The 21,398-nt window shown below is 45.1% G+C and overlaps 1 protein-coding gene across 3 annotated transcripts in view; it reads right to left on the bottom strand.

Annotated features, from left to right (window-relative positions):
• Nucleotides 1–21,398, bottom strand: part of LOC112224244 (glutamate receptor ionotropic, delta-1) — a 417,302-nt gene that overhangs the window by 133,068 nt on the left and 262,836 nt on the right. For all 3 annotated transcript variants that reach the window (XM_024387684.1, XM_024387685.1, XM_024387686.1), the window contains one exon: nucleotides 20,968–21,173. In XM_024387684.1, the coding sequence (XP_024243452.1) occupies nucleotides 20,968–21,173 (206 nt within the window). The remainder of the gene's footprint in view (nucleotides 1–20,967; nucleotides 21,174–21,398) is intronic.

The raw sequence follows: 21,398 nt of genomic DNA, 5'->3' as shown, positions 1-21,398 counted from the left end.
ATTCACCCATCATAGTGTGTCTCATAATGAAGTCTTCTGCAGTGATCAGTCAATGGCAACATAACAGCAAACAACATCAAAACAGAAAGCCAGGGGTGGAATTTTAACCCTGTCCTGATGCTGTGGCTTACATCAGCCTGGGCTGTTTGCATTGTCTCATTGTGTTTCATTTCACATACTATGACAACATAAGGCTGGGAGTAAACGACCCAAACGTTGAGAGAAATGAACAAGCAGCAGATTCTGCTTATTTTCTCTCTAGAAGATGCTTACTGGGGATTCATAGGAATCTTAACATTTCCGTTTGTTGTGTATCATCCATCTGCCTAGACACTGCTGGCGTTTATCTTTGGCATTCAGTGTGTGGCCTTAGGCAGCACCATAAGTGTATACAGTGCATGTCTTTACACTCACCTTGGAAAACCCTAAGCTAAGCACAATATGCTTTGGATGGCATGACGTGTTAATTAGAAGGATAACCAGCAGACCATCTGCATTGATAGTGCCGTAAAGCTGGCTGTGTGTTTGTGTATGTGTGTGTACCTGCCTGTCTGCCTGCCTGCAGCTTAACGTCCCGCCCAGTTGTGCGGCTAGGAGAAGGTGGCTGGCTGCGGTCTGCAGACTGAAGCCACAGAACAGGGCACAGAGACGAGAGAAGAGGCAGGTCAGAGCAGCAGGATAAATGGAGATTTATAAGGGACATGTTTTTTTTTTAAATGTCCTTAGCCCACAGGGGCCAGGCCAGCTCGGGCTGGAGATGGTCTGAATGGCACATCCTCTCCAGGGAGAGAGATGGGGGAGATGAAGGAGGGAGAGGAGTCTGAGGAGTGATGAGAGAGGGGACAGGAGGGAGAGGGGTCTGAGGGTTGATGAGAGAGGGGAGAGCGAGAGCAAGTATGTGGATGGGGGGGGAAGAGAGGGAGAAAGATGGAGAGGGAAAGGAGAAGAGAATGGCCAGGGGCTGTGGTTGGTTTTCTAGACAAAACATTTGAGACTGTCAGCCCCTTGAAGTCGTGTTCTGCTATGACATCTAACACCCTTTCTCTGCTCCGTGCAGGGCTGAATTTAGCTTTATAATGCAATGGAGAGCACACTATTTTGAGTCGCTAGATGCTAAGAATAAACAGGGAGCTACACAAGCGTTGGTTAAGCACACTTTATTCGGGTATCCAATTTGTAATTAGTCATCTTAAGTAGACGCATATTAGACAATTAACATAATAAACAACACGTTAGATACTGTGTTGCTTTAGGCTACTATTTGTACTTGCTTGACCACATTTTCTCAGTGTAGCAGACAGTGCTACTTCCTGGTGGCTAAATAACACTCTTTCTGCAGGGCTGCAGAGCTGGATTTTTCAAATTGATTTATCCTTTATTTGACTAGTCATTTCAGAACAGATTTTTTATTTACAATCTGCAGAGTGAGGAGACTAACATGTAAAGTGCAAGGTTGTCCTCAACAAATCTCTCTCTCTCTACTCCTGTTGCTCTTCCTCCTTCCCTTCACTTCAGATCGACCAGACAGCTCTGGCCCCTGACACATTTTGAGGTCTCCTTCTATATGCACGAGGGTCATTGCAGTACGTGGCGCTCATCTTTCCAAGAACACAGTATGCCAGCTCCAATCAGTCCTCCGCCGAGCCGCTCCACCTGGCTCAGCGTGCCCAATGACCGCAGCCAGAGGAAAAGTGCTGAAGAGGGCCTCTCCTGCCCCAGAAATGCTGACGCCGCCAAGGTGGAGAGAGCACACCAACGTTTCACTGGGTGACGCAAATGTGGATGTCAGAGACGTGGGCCAGCATGCCGTGTGCCACACTCCCTACCCAGCAACTGCTGCCACTGCCACATAATTTTTGTCCACGGTGCTACCATTTAACAGGTCCTCTGCTATACCACAGTAGCCCGAGAACCCCAAATGGCACCCTATTCCCTATTTTGTGCACCACTTTTGCACACTATATAGGGTATAGTAGTGCACTATATAAGGACAAGGTTGCCATTTGGGAGGTAGACCATAAGTAACACAATAAGGGAGCTTAGTTAAGGTGAAACAAGGTCAGAACTTGTCATGCTGTAGCACGCCATACATCGAATAACTGTAAAACCTTAATGCCTACATTTGATGTAAACTATAGCGGTTGTGGTGTTGGAGAAAATACTGTATGCCGTATGGGAGAACATTTCCCAACAAAATGATTGGTTCCATCCCTTTCCCCCAGAACTGAACCCCCACCTCCAGCCCTCCATCAATTTCCCATCTTGAGATCTTTAGGAGAAGGAGCTGAGGCCAAGACTCCCACTCAGAACTACTTGGGGCCGGTAGGAGCAGATTAGGAGAGGGGGTCCAGCTCAGGCTCAGCCTGGTGACTATAGAACCCATACGGTGACGAATCACTCCAACCCCCCTAGCACCACACTGTACCGCCCGCCACCCACCTCTGGCATCTGTTGACAACTACAGCAGGAACAATCACCTCTCCAGTAGTAGAGGAATTCTCAATAACTCTCAAATTAAAAACACGTTCTGGCAAATACAGAAGGTCGAGCCGTGAACTTTCAGTGTTGCTGAGGGCATTGATTTTACTGTCAGGACCTCGGTTGTCGGTTCATGAAAAAGGGAAGTGTCAACAACAACAACAACAAAAACATTCCTGTGTTCTCTCACTCTGATTCTCTTGTTGCCTAAATCGAACTTGTGTGAAATTCTATTTGCAGGGAGCCTCTGGTAAAACTTGCCTGAAAAGGTTCTGGTTGGTAGACAATAGACCCATGCAGTGTGACTGAAGGCTGGCCATTGATCCATAACGTCCTCTGTTGAATCCAGCTAGACAGGCTGGTAGGGATCTATGCCAGATGCACCGCCATGCTAAGTAGAGACCCAACCAACAGGATGCTGTTCTATCCTGGGCTGTGTACCAAATGACACAATATTCCCCATGTAGTACACTACTTTTGATTAGGACCCATAGGGGCTCAGGGCCCTTTATAGGGAATAGGGAGCCATTTGGGACACAACCCTGGTAGCCCTTGGGAAGATCTGCCCTGCCGGACAGCCAGTCCCTGATTGAGGGAGAGAGAAAATGGCAGCCAGACCTGGAGCTAGGGAAGACATCACCCACCCTGCGGTACTTTGTCCTCAGCCTCCACAGCACAATGCGGGGCTACTGCCACCGAACACTGACACTCTGGCCCTCCACCCAACAGCCTCCAGCATCCCCTTTCTGTTAACACTTCTGTTTGGGGCTCTTTTAGACTCTACGTGAAAGTGTGGGGCTTTATTATCCCCGGGAGATGACACAGGGGTGTGGGGAGCTCTGGAGGAGCTCTGGAGGATTCAAGTTTCTTCAACACCTGCGGGTGGGTTTCTGTGCACATTTACGCCTGGATCCACATGCTGCACTCCCTACTGCACCCACTCTATCTTTTCCACCTGCAGTTATTCTTCCCTCGTGTTGAAATCCGATTAGGGAAAATATATCTTCATATATGACAGTCAATTTGATGTGTCCTTGAGGGGAAATGGAGACATGATTGAATGTTTCTAAATCTGCCGTTACATTGGTTCTAAGGCATGTAAATGTTTACTCGCGTCACTCAGTCTGGAGTGATCTGGACACTTCATTTGAGTTAATGCACTGTGCAAGAGGAACAAATGAGTGTTTATCCATGCATGTGTGCGCATCTTCAGAAATATGGTTAAACTAGCATTATCCTACAGCAGACTAACATCAGACAAACATCATCCTACAGCGACACACTGGGGAAAGAGAGATAGAGGCAGAGGGAGAGAGACGGAGAAAGACAAAGAGAGAGAAAGAGAGAGAAAGAGAGGGGAAAATGGGAGAGAGAGACAGAAGGACAGACGGACAGACAGACAGAGAGTACCTGTCTCCTCTCATCTTTCCTCTCCTCTCTCTCCTTCTCTAGTGGACATTCGACACACGCAGTATCGCCTTACAACCTGCAGGTGCCAGTGGTGAACAAATGTTCACCCAGTGTAATCTTCTACAGCCTGTAGTCAGCCAGCAAGCTAAATCAACTGTGATGCTTGACACATTGTATCAGCGTTTTACCTTCAGCTTCCAATCAAACCTGGGAGACAGAATAACAATCTTACTCCCCAGAAAATAAGTTCTAGGTGTCCAGATTCAGACAGGGATGACAGTTTTCTTTGATAAGAATCTACAGAGAGAAAATAGGCATGAAGGGAATCAGTGTAAACCAGGAACAAATAACATCTCCTTTCTCTGTATAAACAAAAGAAGCTCATCTAAAAGTCGATCTTTGTGTGCTTCTCCCGTCTCCCTGAGGGGAGAAAGACGGAGATGGGTCTTTCAAACAAACTGTGTTTCATCCGGGGAGAATATTTTTTAAAGTAAGTCTCGGGCACTTCATAGAAATAAGAGTAGTGATAATCCATCTCCTTAAGAGCCTGTCAACACCAACCCTTTTACTCTTTCTTTCTCCTCCCCTTTGAAAAATGTTTGCCTCAAACCAATACAGAAACGCTGTGCTTCCTTCCTTCCATTTCTGCCTGATGAGTTTCCCCCTCCATCTGTCCTGTAACGCAGCTTTTAAAAATCTCTAACTCTAACATAACAAGGTAAAAATGTGCATCCATAACATGAATTCCACGTGAAATCAACAAAACACGTCACCATGTCATTGGATTTGAAGTCATAGCTTGGGCGAAAAAAAGACATGCCCTTACGTTGATGACTTTTTCTTCAAATCGAATCAGTTTTCCACGTTGATTCAACGTTAAAATTCATTTCCAATTTGGGCTCAGTGGGTGTGCTCAGTACTCAGCAATAGCTCTCCAAAGTGTTCTATACACACTGTCATTTCTACACAGTTTCCTTGGATGTTCTTAAAGTCACAATCTGTTTTATAAGCAGACAACACAACACGACAGATGTCAGCGAGCAGATGCTGCTTCAGCCATTTTATATATTGAGATTGTGACAAACTGTCTCGGACCTGGAGAGGAGAGAAACGTGAACACACATGAAGAGCCTTGCAGTGCTCCATCACTCTGTTTTGCTCTGCTACAGGCAGGGATCTTTCACACTGAAGGCCTGAGTTATAAAAGGGCTCGCTAGATTGACCCGACTGCTGGCCACTGTCTGCTCCATCACCCAGAATAGCCAGAGTGAGTGAGTGAGTGAGTGAGTGAGTGAGTGAGTGAGTGAGTGAGTGAGTGAGTGAGTGAGTGAGTGAGTGAGTGAGTGAGTGAGTGAGTGAGTGAGTGAGTGAGTGAGTGAGTGAGTGAGTGAGTGAGTGAGTGAGTGAGTGAGTGAGTGAGTGAGTGAGTGAGTGAGTGAGTGTATGTGCCTGTGTATAAAATATTTGATTTGAAATAACGGATGAGTGTGAAAAAGTGAGTGCGAGAAAGTGAGAGAGTGAGCAAATAAGTGAGAGAGAGAGCACAAGAAAGTGAGAGAGCAAGAAAGTGAGAGAGAGAGAGAGAGAGAGAGCACAGGTGAGAGAGAGAGGGAAAGAGAGCAAAAAAGTGAGAGAGAGGGGAAGTGAGAGAGAGGGAGAGAGAGCGCAAGAAAGTGAGAGTGAGAGGGGAAGAAAGCGAGAGAACGAGAGTGTATGAGGGAGTGAGAGCGGGTGGAAACGGAGAAGATGAGGCTCCAGACAGAGATAGATAATCCGTTGGCAGCCATGAGTTTCCCAGAGAATACAGCGGAAAAAGGAACAGAGGAGATCATAATGAGGTAGAGGAGACGAGGGACAGCCGAGGGGCCCTCAGGACACAGGGGCCCGATAAGAGCAGACAGCCAGCTAGATAAACTCTCCATGCAGCAGGGGAACACACATTCCGCACAACACAGCTGGCCTGGAGTGTTGCCTGCCATGCCTGTCTCTTTACCAACACCCTGGCAAGCACACTATGGTCCCTACAGTATCCACAACCACCATGCCATAGGGACCACGTGAACCAGGATCTGGGTTTACAGGATACATTGAATATGGCGATTCTCCTTTAACACCAAGAAAGCAGTCATTCAATTTGCCATTCACCAGCTTTTCAAGCTTAATAATCTCAAAATATGCTCGGTACATACCAAAGAATGGAGTTTTAATGAGCACTTGGGCTCCCGAGTGGCGCATCGTCTAAGGCACTGCATCTCAGTGCTAGAGCTGTCACTACAGACCCTGGTTCGATTCCAGGCTGTATCTCAACCGGCTGTGATTGGGAGTCGCATAGGGTGGCGCACAATTGGCCCAGCGTCATCCGGGTTAGGGGTAGGCCGTCATTGTAAATAAGAAAGAAAAGGTTAAATAAAAAAGCAACTATCGCCATTACGGCCGGTATGTATTTCCGAAAAAGGTCCAAATAAAACGTTACACGCAACCGAGAAAAAAAATGTCTTGTCTGGAAAGAATCTAAGTCTTGTTTTTTTGACCAAGTGCGTATGCACCATATTCACCTCTTCTGCACCACCTGTAATGTTCAAATACACTAAATAAAGCCTATCTGGAAATATACAATCACTGTAAAAACGTACCCTATATTGTCTACGTAATCTACATATTGCTTTCCATGTGGCGTGGGTGAAACCACAGATTGATATGATGTTCATGCACTGTTGTAGGTGAGAAAATCAATGACCTTTCCTGCTGGTGGATCAGCCGACCTGTGAGTGGCAGTAGTTATTGATTTTATTGGAGGTGCAGGAGAGGTGGATTTGGTCAAAAACAATACTTTGATTCTTTCGGTAAAAACTCCATTATTTGGTCAGTACCGAACGCATTTTGAAATTATTAAGCTTGAAAATCTGGTAAATGACAAGATGAATGGCTGCTTCCTGGGCTTAAATGAAAATCAGCATATTCAAAGTCTCCTGTAAACACAGATTCTGGTTCAAGGGCCACACAGCCACCTTCACACCCAGCTAGCAGACACTGGATGACAGAGGAGGGGACAGAGGGGGTCCAAGGGGTCTCTCAAGCAGTTATAGACACCGGTATGGTCTTGGAGTGGCTCCAGAGGCCCAGTCAGGGGTACGCTGAGGTAAGTTGAGGTGATACTGAGAATTGTAAATCATCCACCGCCAAACCTGACAGGCTGACACTACTCATACCACCATGAAGTCTATGGTGCTTACTCAGCAAACCGCTGTAAAGTACCATAGCGGTGCCTTACCGAAACTTCCACATTAGTACCAATCAATTGTCTCTGGCATTGTCATCCTCCTCATCATCTTTATCATCATTATTATCATCATAAATCTCATCATCATCATAATCACCGTTATTCTCATATTCATCATCGTCGTCCTCATCAGAATCCTCCTCATCATCATCATCATCATCTCGATAGCACTGGCAGGTTGTCAGCATCAGATAATACTGCAGCAACACAGCGAAATGGGAGAGAAAAAAACAGGTTCATTTCTTGATCTGACCATTTCGAAGTGATGACATTTGGCTCGCTTAACTCAACCTTCCTCTTTCCCAGCCTCGCTTTTGTCGTTCTCAGCACTTCAGGCCGACTCCCAGACGAAGCCAGCTTCTGAACAGTGACACCACCTGTCTCACGGCTGTGCTTGCAAGCGCAGCATTGCGGGCAATGGAGGCCATCTCTCATGCAGACACCACATTGCACATCGTCCTTAATAGATTGGCTTAGCCACGCACACACGTGCACATGGGCTCACTGTTTCCCCATGTCATTGCCCCCAGCGGGACACAGTGAGCCCTCTTTGGATAATGACATTCAGATTGATGTAATCCGAGTCCGAGGGAAGGCCATTAGCTGGCCTGATCTAATGGAACCTCCTATCTTTTTTAATCACAGTAGGGGGAGAGTTTTCTCTATGCTTAAAATTCCACTCAGAAAAAACCCTATCGGACGTGTGCATAATTATTCCTGGCCACAGGCTGCTCCTGCAGGGGAATGTGGCAGTGATGGATACTGGTGGCAGTGGGTGGGTGGGTGGGTAGTGTGGAGGGGGGGGGGCAGCAACAGGCAGGAGTGACTCACTGCACGTTATGTCTCCCTCCCCCCAGAGGGAGTGCTGAGCTGTGCTTCTGGTTTGGGTGGTGGTGGTGGTGGTGGTGTTGATGTTGGTGGATCCAATTTCTCACCTAGGACACTCTGGGCATAGCTCTCTGTACTGGCCATAAGGATGAGAAGTGGAGGGATCTGGATTCACAGTGGGAAGAAGCAGCGGAGAGGGAGAAGTTCTGTAGTGATGGTTGGAAGAACCCCTGCTTCTCTGCCAGGGTGACCCTGTGTGATTAATATAGTCTAACTTTCTACAGCTGCTAATAAGCCCCATCCCAGCTCACTCCCAACCCTAAAATCTCCAATGATAGGCAGTAAACCAGCAATCCTGTCTTTGGGGAGTGGCTAGCGGGAGCTCCCCGTCACTTCCCTTAGGCCATAGATAATGCGCTATGGACATGATCATAGTATGTATGCAATGTAGGTCAAGTCACCAAAAGTGCAAACATTTAGTATGCATGGAAAGGGTATACCCTGATGGTCATTGAAAAGCAATGCCTTTCTTTCTCCATCCACATTACCTTGTATGCATCTTCCACATGCGCAGATTAGCTAGCTCATCGTTTACAATAGGAAAAGTGAATGGGAAAAGAGGTCGGACGTTTCATCACCTTTCTGTGTCTTATTTCATAACTTAAAAGCCCTGATTGCGAAGGTGTCCGGCTTGAAAATCCATTCAGCCAGTTTGGAATCGGTGACCACATTCAAGTGGCCAAGAGACGCCATGTGATCTCCTACAGCTATCTAACGGATGAACTGGGAATCAGACACAGAGGGTATATTTACATCAATGGATAGGTAGAGCCTTCAGCTTCGTTATGGTGCGTTGCACAAGCCCTGCACTTTTAAAATGGTTGTGTTCCAATGGAAATTAGCGCATATTTAGAGTGCCACCTTCATTGTTTTATTCCTACAATACTTGACAAAGATTTATTTTGTTACATCCCTATTACTAGGCTATTCAAAGTCAAATACAAATTCACTGTAATTGTAGGCTAACTCTGTAAGCCGCCCTGCACAATCTTTGAAACAACAGCATCGCCTAGGCCTATATGTTCTCTCCCAGACTTATGGATAGAACTTTTTGAGTGTAGCATAGGGTAACCAGTCCATCCAGTATGCATAATAACAGTCCACACTCAAAGGCGATTACTCAAATTAGTTTAATTTTGGGGTATAGGTTAGACAAATGATGTACCAAAGACATCTTAAATCAGTTTTGTTTTATGTTTTTCTGCTATGTGTAATACGTGGTAGGCTATGTATTGTATAACAGCACAATCAACATTTTAAAAAATTGTGGGGGGGGCATGGGCTCATAGGCCCAGGGGTATGCATAAGCTCTAATATGCATATGAGGTTAGTTAATCTTATTTAATCACCTTAGAAAGAGCTGTCCATTTTGTTGTGTTAGGCTTTGAAACAACATCTACAATGACCATGTTCTACACTCAGAATCAACCTGCTGTTGAACTTCTTCCTTCAAACTGATCATCACAGATACTGTTTTGATGACAAGTGTTTGATGTGATTTTCGATTGCATTTGCATTCATGTCAGAGTGGTTAGAGGGACAATAGAGCCCTGAGTACCAGGCCATTAGGACCTCATGGTCAATAGCAAGTTGGGTACTACCAACGCATGTCCAGGGTGCATAAAAGGAGATTACCGCGGTCATGACTCATGACTGCCAGCGTGGCAGTAATGCTGTCAACACAACAGCCCTATTCGTCACCCACAGGAGACTTGAACCTCAACCAGAGAGCTGAGCATGACAGTGTGTGGTTAGCTAGGCAAATCCTTAGCTATATTTAGCCAAAATGACCATAGAAATAGAATGCCATTCTAGGTCTGGTTAGACAGCTGACGTTGTACTCTCCACATACTCTTTCTAGGCATGTCAATGTGATATTTATTGCAGAATTTGTTTGGCATTTTCTTTGCAACACCAATACACCCATCGATGTTTCTTTGATAAATGTATCTACACTCAAGCTGGGTGATGTTAGTGAAATGTCCACATATAGTCTAAACCTGTTGGGATATAAGTATTTCTGGGATTTGTCCCCTGAGAAATCTGTAACAGCGGACATAAGAGGACCCGAGACAAAACTAGCCAGTTACAGAACATTGTGTTGTATGAAAGCTGAGCTGACTGAACACCGGGCATTCAACAAGCAGTTAATACCGTCCCCATGGTAACATGTCTTCACTCATGACAAGATGAAACGTAAAAAAATAAGTTGTAAGCTGCTTTCGTAGCAAGGTGTTGTAAAACACATTCCAGACACTGGTTCTTGCCAGTGTTGCAAATCATTTTTCCGGGAGAATCGCTATTGGCTCCTTGATTTCTCGTTAGCAGTCTCAAAATAATTTTTTTGCTACGACCAATTTGCCTTGCTGCAGTACAGCTGTGGTCCCCGATGTAGTGTTTACTGCGTCCCCTCCCCTTCTGCACCTCTGCCTTTGCGAGCACTGTTGTTGTGACTTCTTTTTGCGGCAGAATTGACTGGGAAATGTTGCTAAATGCTATCAAAACCAAAAAAGTTGGTGGCAAAACTCCCCAAAGGCAGCCTGAAATGTAGCTGAATTCGTCGCTAGCCCCTTTATGACTAATAGTCACTGAATGGGTCTGAAAACTCACTGAATATAGCAACAAAGTCATGAAATTGGCAACACTGGTCATTTGTAATTGTAACTGTAATTTGACAGAGAAATATCAGCTAGATAGGCTAGCCAGCTGCAGCTATCCCCAAGCTAGCCTACACTAGCTTTAGTGTGCTTTAGCCTACACATAGAACTGAATTAGCTGACCATCTCAAGACGGCGACTCAGTCAGGAGGGGAGAAGTCCTCAACTTCAAAACTTCTCTCCATAGCAAAGTTAGCTTAGCTTAGCTCACTGTCACTACTAACTACTTCTCTTGTTTCTTGTGATTGAATGGCAAAGACACACCCAAAGAAACACCCACATCAAACCACACCCGCAAGACAACTCTAATTCGGTTCAGTCATGGCCGCTAGCATTTCTAAATGAGCACGCTAAGAAACAAGGCCAAATCAGGCAATTCAGTTCCCCTTTAACCCTCTTAAGTTAATTTAAGTTAATGCCTTCCACATCTGGAAGGTGGCCAAGCTACAGCAGTGTTTGCCAGACCATGACACATTCTGAAAATCGAAACGTCTGTAGCGTCCAAAACGGTTTGGCCCACAAACTACTATGGCTAGAGAAAGATGAGGCTCTCACGAACACGTCCATGTTGGTTGTTTTGCTAGAGCGCTCACAAGCTTCACAAACTATGCTTGAAGGCTGCCTGGTCCAGTTAAACAAATAAATGGAAGTACTGTATATGGAAGTAGTTTAGTACCTAAATAAAGGGCTTAAATATGTGTAAAACACATTTTTAATAGTTTCCTGATGTTTTTTTTATATCTCTCAGATATAGGACAGTATTTAAAAACAAACTTCCTTTCGATTTCTTTTTTACTATCTATTTTTCCATTGATGAATATGTTATTCAATGTGATTCTATGGGCTAATAGCAGTAAGGCCAAATTCAATATACCTAAAGGGGGGATACCTAAAGGGGTCTAAGTTTCCAAATCAAATATCTAAATGATCCTTGCTATGACCATCTAAAAACAACCCCCCCCCCCTCTACCCCGGCTTAGACTCTAGAGGGTTTTAAAGAACAACGTACTGTACACAATGGGGATCTAGGGTATTGCATCAAGAGTTAATAGTGACACATTTCTTCCTAGTTTGTGCTCTCAACATGTTGACATGTTACTCATTTCAAATGCATGTTCGTACTAAACCGACTGAGTGAAGCTTTCTGCTGTTACACTATTCCCTGGTGCTAGCTACATCGTTAGACTCAGCACTTTCACTGTAGCTAGCACGGCATTTCACTTTGTCAGCACTCAAGGATTTGAGCTTTAAGCCTGATGACATCCTCTTCTGTTCAAGCCAGCTGCAGCTGTTATCATGTACTTTGCCATATTGCTTTTTATTAGAGTTAAAGTGAGTTGACAAGCACTCGTGGAGAAGTAGGGATAGGCACCCAGCAAGGAACATAGAACATTCAGACAGACTCCTTAGAACAAACGGAAACAGAGCCTCTGTGTGTGTGTGTGCCTTGTGTGTGTGTGCTTGTGTGTGTATACAAGTGTGTGTTTCTATATATGTGTGTGTGTGTGTGTGTGCATACCTGCGTGTATGCCTTTGCATGCCCTTGCATGGTGTTTGTGATGTTTGCATGGCGTCCGTGATAATGGGAACATCGGATATGGCGATTGGTCCTGATGGAAAACTCCTGGCTTGTCTGACAGACTGACGTTCTCCCTGCTGTACCATCGATGGGCCCTCTGCTCAAGCCATACTGACTTTTCAGACTGCCTCAACTCCAATCGTTTTGAATCTTCAATTTGATGTTCATTAATGAATGATGTACATGGTTAACAAGAGGAACACAATGGAAATACGTTTCTATGTTTTTTTGTGTTATCCTCAAAATCTTTATTGTCATATAAATCATACATGTAAAAGTATGTGGACACCTTTCAAATTTGTGGATTCGGCTATTTCAGCCACACCCGCTGCTGACAGGTGTATAAACTCAAGCGCACCGCCATGCAATCTCCATAGACAAACATTGGCAGTAGAATGGCCTTACGGAAGAGCTCAGTGACTTTCAACATGGCACAGTCATAGGAAGCCAACTTTCCAACAAGTCAGTTAGTCAAATTTATACCCTGCTAGAGCTTCCCCGGTCAGTTGTAAGTGCTGTTATTGTGAAGTAGAAACGTCTGGGAGCAACAACGGCTCAGCCGCAAAGTGGTAGGCCACACGAGCTCACAGAACGGGACTGCCGAGTGCTGAAGCGCGTAGCACTTCATGAAATGGGTTTCCATCACCGTGCGCAATGCCAAGCATCAGCTGGATCGGTGTAAAGCTCGCCGCCATATGACTCCGGAGCAGTGAAAACGTGTTCTCGCTATGCGGACAACTGTTAGGATTTAAGATTAGACTTGTCATGCCTGTGAGTGATAGAACAACAATGTATTTTATCAGTGGCAGCACAACAAATTACGTATCTCCGCATGTGACAAATGATACAGTCTCAAACAGCACATCCATTTGATATCTGTGCCAAGGTAAATGGCATACAAATCCCCTTACAATCACCATTCAGCTCAGTAAAGCATCACAGCACTATCCTGCAGTGTACGAGCCATAAAGTAAATCACATTTGAGCAGGACTCATTAGAAGCAGGTATAAGGACCGGGCTTGGACACGGCTCCTTGTGTAAATGACAACACATGACACCTTGTAAACAGAGCGGGATTAGAGGATTCTTGAAGACAGGGTGTTTCTCCAAGTTTCATCCCCCCCTGCACGATGCTCTTAATCATTGCTAATCACGGGATTTGTCTCCCATCACATAAGTCCTTGCTGGCACAGTAGGACAGCATAAGTAATGAGGCAGGACATGTGTGAGGGAAAGGAGAGGAGAGAGGAAGAGAGAGGATGAGGAGAGGGAGAGAGAAAGAGAGAGAGAGAGCTGAGACGATGGTAGTTTGTCTTGGCTGGGATACATGCTTAAAAAGGGCATGTCATCTGTGATACTTCTGTGTGGATCTGACGTGTGATTTATTTAACTGATAATGCAGAGAAGCTGGTGTTTGGAGGATGTATTGGAACGGGTGTTGTTAGGCCCGAGTCGAGGGGCGGCAAACCATGCCAATACATCCTCCAAACACCGACTTTGAGGGCATTATCACTTTAATACAACGGGTTACCAGCATATTCAAATAATGACATGTCATCAACAAAACATTTTTGATTCATTTACTTAGATACTCTTTCATCCTTCCACGAGATATAGTCCCGACACAAATCTATGGTTGCTACCCAAGCCAGCTGGTCGATCGTTCTATCGGTTCGGGTGCTAGCCAGCCAACTACGGCTAACTTAATGTCCCGTCAAAAAGTGCAGCCAGAAAACAACAAAGTAGCTGCATTTGCATTTGCTTAAGCTGTTTTCCAGAGACATTTGTATACATCCATAACAATGAGCTAATGGGGAGCGATTTCACTTGGCATTCAAAATGAGCTCACTCATCAGGACACTGTTGTTCAGAAGAACTAGCCAACAACACAATCACTTCAAACTGAATCTGGAAAGACTGCAAACTAGCTGCACTTTGTTTCTTTTGACCTTTTTTTCAATTGACATTTCTTTGTATATATCCATAAAAATGATGCGAGCTGATCCGTGATTTCGACTTGTTGAGAAACGCTGCCTGCCTGTCTGTCTCGTCCCGACTCCCGACATGTTCATTTCTATAGGACAGCTGGAGATCAAATTTGAATATTGAAACAATGTTGCAAATGTCGGAGAGAAAGACAACAAGGTTTATACAAATCTCTGCTGTTGAAAACTAAATGTTGGTCTAAAAGAAATGTGAGATAATGTCAAGATGCTTTTTATAGTGGAGATCAAGTTTATACATTGCCTGGCTGGGCTGATGAGACAGTGGACTGCGCAGTCAGATGGAACAGAGTAATGTCATAGAGATAACCAGTGGTAACTTGTGGAATAGACACCGTCTGGAATGCGGTTTTAACCCATCGGCATTCAGGATTAGACCCACCCGTTATATAAATACAATTTACATATGGACTTGTATGTCCTGTACATAATTGTGGACTTGTGTTCCATACAAAACGTTTCTTAATTTACATACAACAGCAATGAGACAAGTATCTCCCATTACCATCACAACTTCTTGGAAAGATGGTGCAAGCCTGAAGTGAATATACACTACATTCAGTTGGACACAACTAGAAATATTTTATTTCATGTCGGTGATAGATGTTAATGGTACTTGAAATGCATTAATTTGATCTCTTCTACAAATGTAACCCCCGGATAGCCTATTTTCTGATTGCAGAACATTACCCCTTACTTAAAGAGGCTACGTGCAGAGAAGCCTGTCTTGATAGATATTCAGGGTTGCTGGGATACAGGGCTGCTGTAGTCAATGTGTTCCTCAAGATTGGCAAATGACTCAAACTTTTGACAAACCAAAAATGAATGGCAATCATAGAGTTCTGTCAATATTTTGGAAATTGAACTTAAATGATTGAATCCCATTGGGGACTTTTGGTCAATTGCACACAGGCCCAAGGTGTCTTGACAAAGTAATACAAATTTGTATAAGACGAATTTGTGAAGCAACTGGCCTGAAATTGACTTTTATCACCAAACTTCAGCCTCTATACCCACATATCTTTGTGTGTTGTTTGATAGTGTGTGTGCGAGCGTGCGTGCGTGCGACTGCATGTACAAGTGTCCGTGTGTGTGCCACAGCTCTCTGACCTTCCTTTAATCACTCCCCATGCTTCAAAAAAAAAAACCTCTCACGCCAACCCCTGTTCCCTCTCCTCCTGCTGCTGGGTTGGCTAATGAGAAACCTGCCATTCTGTCATTTACCGTGCACACAAACACACACATGCACGCACTGTCCCTCCACCCACACACACACACAGAACCTCCCCTCCCTCACCCACACACACAGCTCTCCACATGCTCCTCACCCCCCTCCTCAGGAGGTGGAACCTTGCCCACCACGTGTCATCCGTCATCTCCTGGCTGCCTGATGGGCGATGCCACTCAATCTGTCTTCCCTAGCCACGACAGCCCCAGCCCAGCCCAGCCTCCCTCTCACCTCAGCGGACAGAAAAAACACAGGGAAAAGAGGAGGAAGACTGGCAGAATGAGGATTGATGGAGCACCCTGACAGTGTCCCAAATGACACCCTCTTCACAGAGCCTATAGGGCTCTGCCCAAAAGTAGTGCACTATATAGGGAATAGGGACGTACACCTTCAGTGATTGGGGTCTGGCAGGGCCCTACCAGGGAACAGCGTTGGGAATAAATGAAAAACGGTGTCACTTCACAATCTGAGGCCTTGGCAAGTCTGGAGGCAGCACTGCGATGAGCTGAGCATCTGCACAGTGTGAATGTTAGGTGAAATTCACAGACTCCGCAGGACCGAGAAGAGAGAGAGGAGTGAAAACACAGTGTTGTACTGGTGGAACTGCACTAGAATGTGTGTTTAGCAAGGTTTTTTTTATCCATCCTTATCGTGCCTTCCATCCTTCTATTAACTTTCCATCCACCCACCTATCCCTCCATCCTCAACTTGGGCCCTAAAACAACAGCTGTGCAACAGCTCTGAAGGGAGATAGGTCCTGGTGCGTGAGTATTTTTCTCCGCAGCCAGTAAATTGTGTAAGCCCATATCCTTGCCAGTTCTACCAATAGAAAGTCTCTCAAACAACCTCGGATGTCTCTATTGAAGATCGACGCACAGACGCGGATTGTCATGTACCATTGCCTTGACTCGAGAAAAAGACAAGTTTACAAGTTCTGTATAGCTCTGTACAGGGAACCACACCGAGCTCTTAACACCCGAGAGCATTAGTAGACCTCCATCTCTTACGGACGACATATGGCTGTAGTTCTATTTGGGATCCCAGTGTGTCTGAAAAGAGCGCACGCTCCCACATCCGAGATGCCAAAACAGCATCCACTAGCCACCACATCCAGCAGCTAGCAGAGAAGAAACATGAATATTTCAGCGCCAAACGATTAAAGTCACCTAGTCCTTTTCATCATTGTTTAAAGTAAGTGAACACGTTCAATGTTGACCTCCTTTCCCCTGGAGTGGGAAGGAAAGAAAAACAACTGAACGAGGCAAAACGGAAACTGGGTGTGAATGCTAACAACTGAGGAGAAGCCCCTGATTGAAAGGAGACGATTGCAGGCATTTGGTTAATCACTGCATCAATCCATCTCTTCTGTGGACATCACTCGTTATTCCTGACAAAGGTATACTCTGGTATCTCTTCTAGGAGCAGCAGGGCTTCCTCTCCTGTACAGCACAGTTGCTGAAGACTCTTCACCGAGTGTTAGAACTGAAAGCCTGAGTGTGTGGCTTTGGTGTGTGTGCGTGGGAGCAGCCTGAATCTTGACTGAAGGGAGACACAGAGGGGGTCCTGGGTACCTAAGGGGGGGGGCAGTGCCATGGTTCTTGCTGTGCCTTTAACAGACGCCACAAATTTCACGGCACCGTGTGGACTACCTCTGCATCAGCCTCTCTCTCTCTCTCTCCTCTCTCTCTCTCTCTCTCTCTCTCTCTCTCTCTCTCTCTCTCTCTCTCTCTCTCTCTCTCTCTCTCTCTCTCTCTCTCTCTCTCTCTCTCTCTCTCTCTCTCTCTCTCTCTCTCTCTCTCTCTCTCTCTCTCTCTCTCTCTCTCTCTCTCTCTCTCTCTCTCTCTCTCTCTCTCTCTCTCTCTCTCTGTGTTCTGGAACCTAGGCTATGGACAGCTTACAAAATGGCTACTAAGCATGAGCGTGGAATCTGGAATCATAGTTTGTTGAATCACAAGTGGATGTGAATGGCGCATTTACGCTTGAAAGCTAAAAAACATTTCCTTGTCACATCTCAAAAGGACTCTTAATCTTAACACATTAATGTTCTCAAAGAAGCAATTCACCTTGTGCTTTTACTATGCCAAATAATTGTACATTTTGGTGGCCCCAGGAATCAAACCCACAATCCTGGTGTTGCAAGCACCAACTGAGCCATAACAGGACCACAAACATGGTGGGTGAGCCATGTCTTCTTACCCTAGCCTGTCGGTAAGTGCTCATTTGCCGTAGTCACACGAGGGAACAAAACAGCCCAGACATGGAAAACAGAATCAATCATCAAAGCCGACACCTGGCTATTCCTGTACACAGTGGCTCACCACCCCGTCACGTGTACACATAGATTTCCACTCAGCAGTGCTGAACACCAAGGCAATTTTTTTAGTGCTTGCTGACAAAACGCTTTATCTTTTCTATTATTATTTGTGAGATACAACCTCTAAATCAAACATAATGTTCCGTGTGCCGTCCTCAATCAAAATGAAATAAAAAGTCAACGATTTCCTTGAACAAGCGTATCACGAAGTGTCATATAGATTACATAAAGGCATCCATTATCTGGAGAGATATATCCACGCCACACTCAACCAGGCACTCGTGAAGAGACCGAGACAGAGACAGAGACTGAGACCGAGATAGAGATAGAGACAAGCTGTGGTGTCATCATAGTGTGTGTGTGTGTGTGTGTGTGTGTGTGTGTGTGTGTGTGTGTGTGTGTGTGTGTGTGTGTGTGTGTGTGTGTGTGTGTGTGTGTGTGTGTGTGTGTGCTCCTGTGCTCCTGTGGTATGGATGTGCGTTTATACTCTCTTTCCATCACTGACCACACATCCTCCGACAGAGCTACTGCAGGATCAGACCTGCAGGGTGTTACTTGTCCTTTTACGAAACGTCCAACTGCACAACAGCCAATTGAAGTCAGGCGGAGGCAGTGTGGGAAGGCAGAAAGAAACTGCCAGAATGATCTCTTTTGAAAAGTACCTTGAATTTGGTCTCATGTCTAATCAAGTGAGAGTGCTCACCTGTCATCTCTGACAGCCACAACAAGACAGGCTGCTGCGTCAATTTTATTCCTCAGACGGCCAACCGACTGCATCTCACCCACCAGCACCCCGGCTACACTTCACCAAAAGGCCACGGGAGAAGGAAAAGGAAATAACTCTCAATAACACACTTGGCCAACAGGACTGTCTGAGTAACTACAGCATGACCTACACACCTTAGGGATCGGAGAGGGGCAAGAGGCCTTAACACTCTAAGCAACCTACATGAAATAATACTATGGTATACTATGGTATAAATACTGTAGTATTCACTGTAGTGCTTTTGCAGACTTTACTGTACTGTTCACTGACTAAGTCAGAAAAAAAATGACACTGAACACGGTAGTATTTAGATTTAACTATAGTATAAATACTGTACTAAAATAAAGCTGTAGTACATACCATGGTAATTCATTTAGTGTTTTTGTGTATTGTAGTACACAGAAATATTTCCTGTAGTGTTTTTGCGGACTGTAATATATTGTCCCATTTACTGTAGTGTTTTTATGGACATTACTGTAGTTTTTACTACAGTATAGTGTTTCTGTTTTATTATCTTTGACATACTGTAGAAGTGGAGGCTTTCTCCTTCATGAAACCTACTGGATAAATTCTAAAAGAACACATTTTCCATAACTAGTAGGTGATGAGGACTGGGGTTTGAAATGGATAGTTCAGAGCTTCTGTTTTTTTCATTACTTGTAGGAACAAAATATGGTATATACTTGGCATGTAAGTTTGTCATGTACAGTATGGGTGGCAGATATGGTGGAAGGGGAATGGACAGGTACTTTACTGTTATTTTTACTATGGTTAAAAAAGTGTCGTGTTTTTGCGGACAATATTGTAGTATTTATGAGAGTTTTCTTTTGTGTGTGGATAATACTGTAGTGTTGAGGGATACTACAGTGTGTAGTGTAATATTCTACAATATACTACAGTAAGTACTGTAGTATTTTATAGTAATCTGTAGTATTTTTTCATGTGGGAAGTTGAAGTGAAAATCACTTGTCGATCCAGGGCAATGCCAGTGGTGCAGCACTCAACACTCGTCACTAATAAACAAGTCCAAATCTCCCCTCCAACCAAAAGACAGACAGTCTGTTTGTCTGTCTGTCTGTCTTTCTAGAGGCTGGGCAGAATAGATGTAAGAACACCACAGTCCATCCAGACAGACAGGCAGTGATATGTTACAGTATGGAACAGCGTGTCTGGTTTACAGAGCAGTACAGCTAATTCAAATATTCACAAGCATTTCCCGGTAGAGGCAGAGTAGCAATGGGAGTCGGAGTATGACGAGGCATTAAAGATTAAAGCAGGTAGCTGCCACCGGCGCCCAGTTTGACTGACGTTCCAAAGAGAATGCAGCTGCCGAGTCAGAGGTGCCATGGCTACACCTTCTTCTCTCATTGCCTGCTAAAATTAAAACTTCTAAAAATACAGCCTGCCTGGGCTGAGGCTCGGAGAACTGACTCATCCATATGCATGAGAACGGTGTTCCTTCTCCGCTCTGTCTGTTAGTTGTGGACGGGCCGTCTGCTCTGCTCTGCGGTGCTGAGCCTGAGTCCCAAGACATCTCCAGGACAACTGACAGACTGAGCTATTAGGAGGCATGTGTAATGTCTAATGATAGACAATGCCCCCGAACCGTATGTCGACCAGGGGGAGGGGTTCTAGAGGGGGAATATCAGGATAATCCCAATCGTCTTGAAGAACCATCTGGCCTTAAATGGCCATGAACTCATTTAACCTACAGCCAGAAGAGGACGGGCCACCCCTCGGAGCCTGGCTCCTCTCTTGGTTTCTTCTTACAGTAGATTCCTGCCACTGTAGGGAGTTTTTTCCCCTAGCCACTGTGCTTGTGAATCTGCATTGCTTGCTCTTTGGGGTTTTAGGCTGGTTATCTGTATAGCACTTTGTGACAACTGCTGGTGTAAAAAGGGATTTAGGAAATACATTTGATTGGTTGATTCATTGATTGACAATGTCTCATGGAGGTCAACACTATTTGTCTGATAAGTATTGTATGTATAGACTAGTTGGTGTAAGGCTATGTCTAGGGGTGTTTCTGTTTGTGTGCACAGAGCATGTGAAGTACATGTGTGTACCGTATGTGTGCTCACACGTGTGTGTGTGTAGGTGTGTGTAAATGTGTGCTCACACATTTTTATTTTTTCATGTTTTATTTAACCTTTATTTAACTAGGCAAATCCGTTAAGAACTAATTCTTATTTACAATGACGGCCTACACCCGGCCAAACCTGGACGACACTGGGCCAATTGTGCACCACCCTGTGGGACTCCCAAACGCGGCCGGATGTGACGCAGCCTGGATTTGTGTGTGTTCAAGTGCACCCACGAGTATGTACGTGTGGTTATACCTAGGCCTAAATTCTCTCACTTACCTGCTGGATGAAGGCCTCCGCTCCTCGGGGGCTGAGCAGTAGGATGGCACGTCTCAGCGTGTCCCTGTAACGGTTGAGCTCCTCTGTCCTCATGGTGTTGAAGAGGTTCGAGAAGACCTTACTGATGTTCCTGTCCACTCTCTGTAGAGATACGTCCAGCCCCTGCCGAGATGTCTGGTCCAGGAAACTCTGTAGGCCACGGATATCTGAGGAGAGGAGGAGGGTGAGTGGGGTTAGACTAACTGGACTCGGAAACCCCTCTTAACGTCCTGCAGAGCCCTCTGAGTACATCAAACATACCGCATAATTATGGCCCACAGCATCCATTGCACTTTTTTTTAACTCAGATTCCATCTCTCAATAGCATAATTTGGCTAAATGTAATATTTCCACTGTGATTGCTAGCCCGTGGTGGTTCTAGTGTTAACTGG

The sequence above is a fragment of the Oncorhynchus tshawytscha genome, linkage group LG25 (genome assembly GCF_018296145.1).
Source record: "Oncorhynchus tshawytscha isolate Ot180627B linkage group LG25, Otsh_v2.0, whole genome shotgun sequence".
Lineage (NCBI taxonomy): Eukaryota > Metazoa > Chordata > Actinopteri > Salmoniformes > Salmonidae > Oncorhynchus > Oncorhynchus tshawytscha.
The sequence above is the reverse complement of the archived record's forward strand: the minus strand, read 5'-3'. Positions and strand labels throughout refer to the sequence as shown.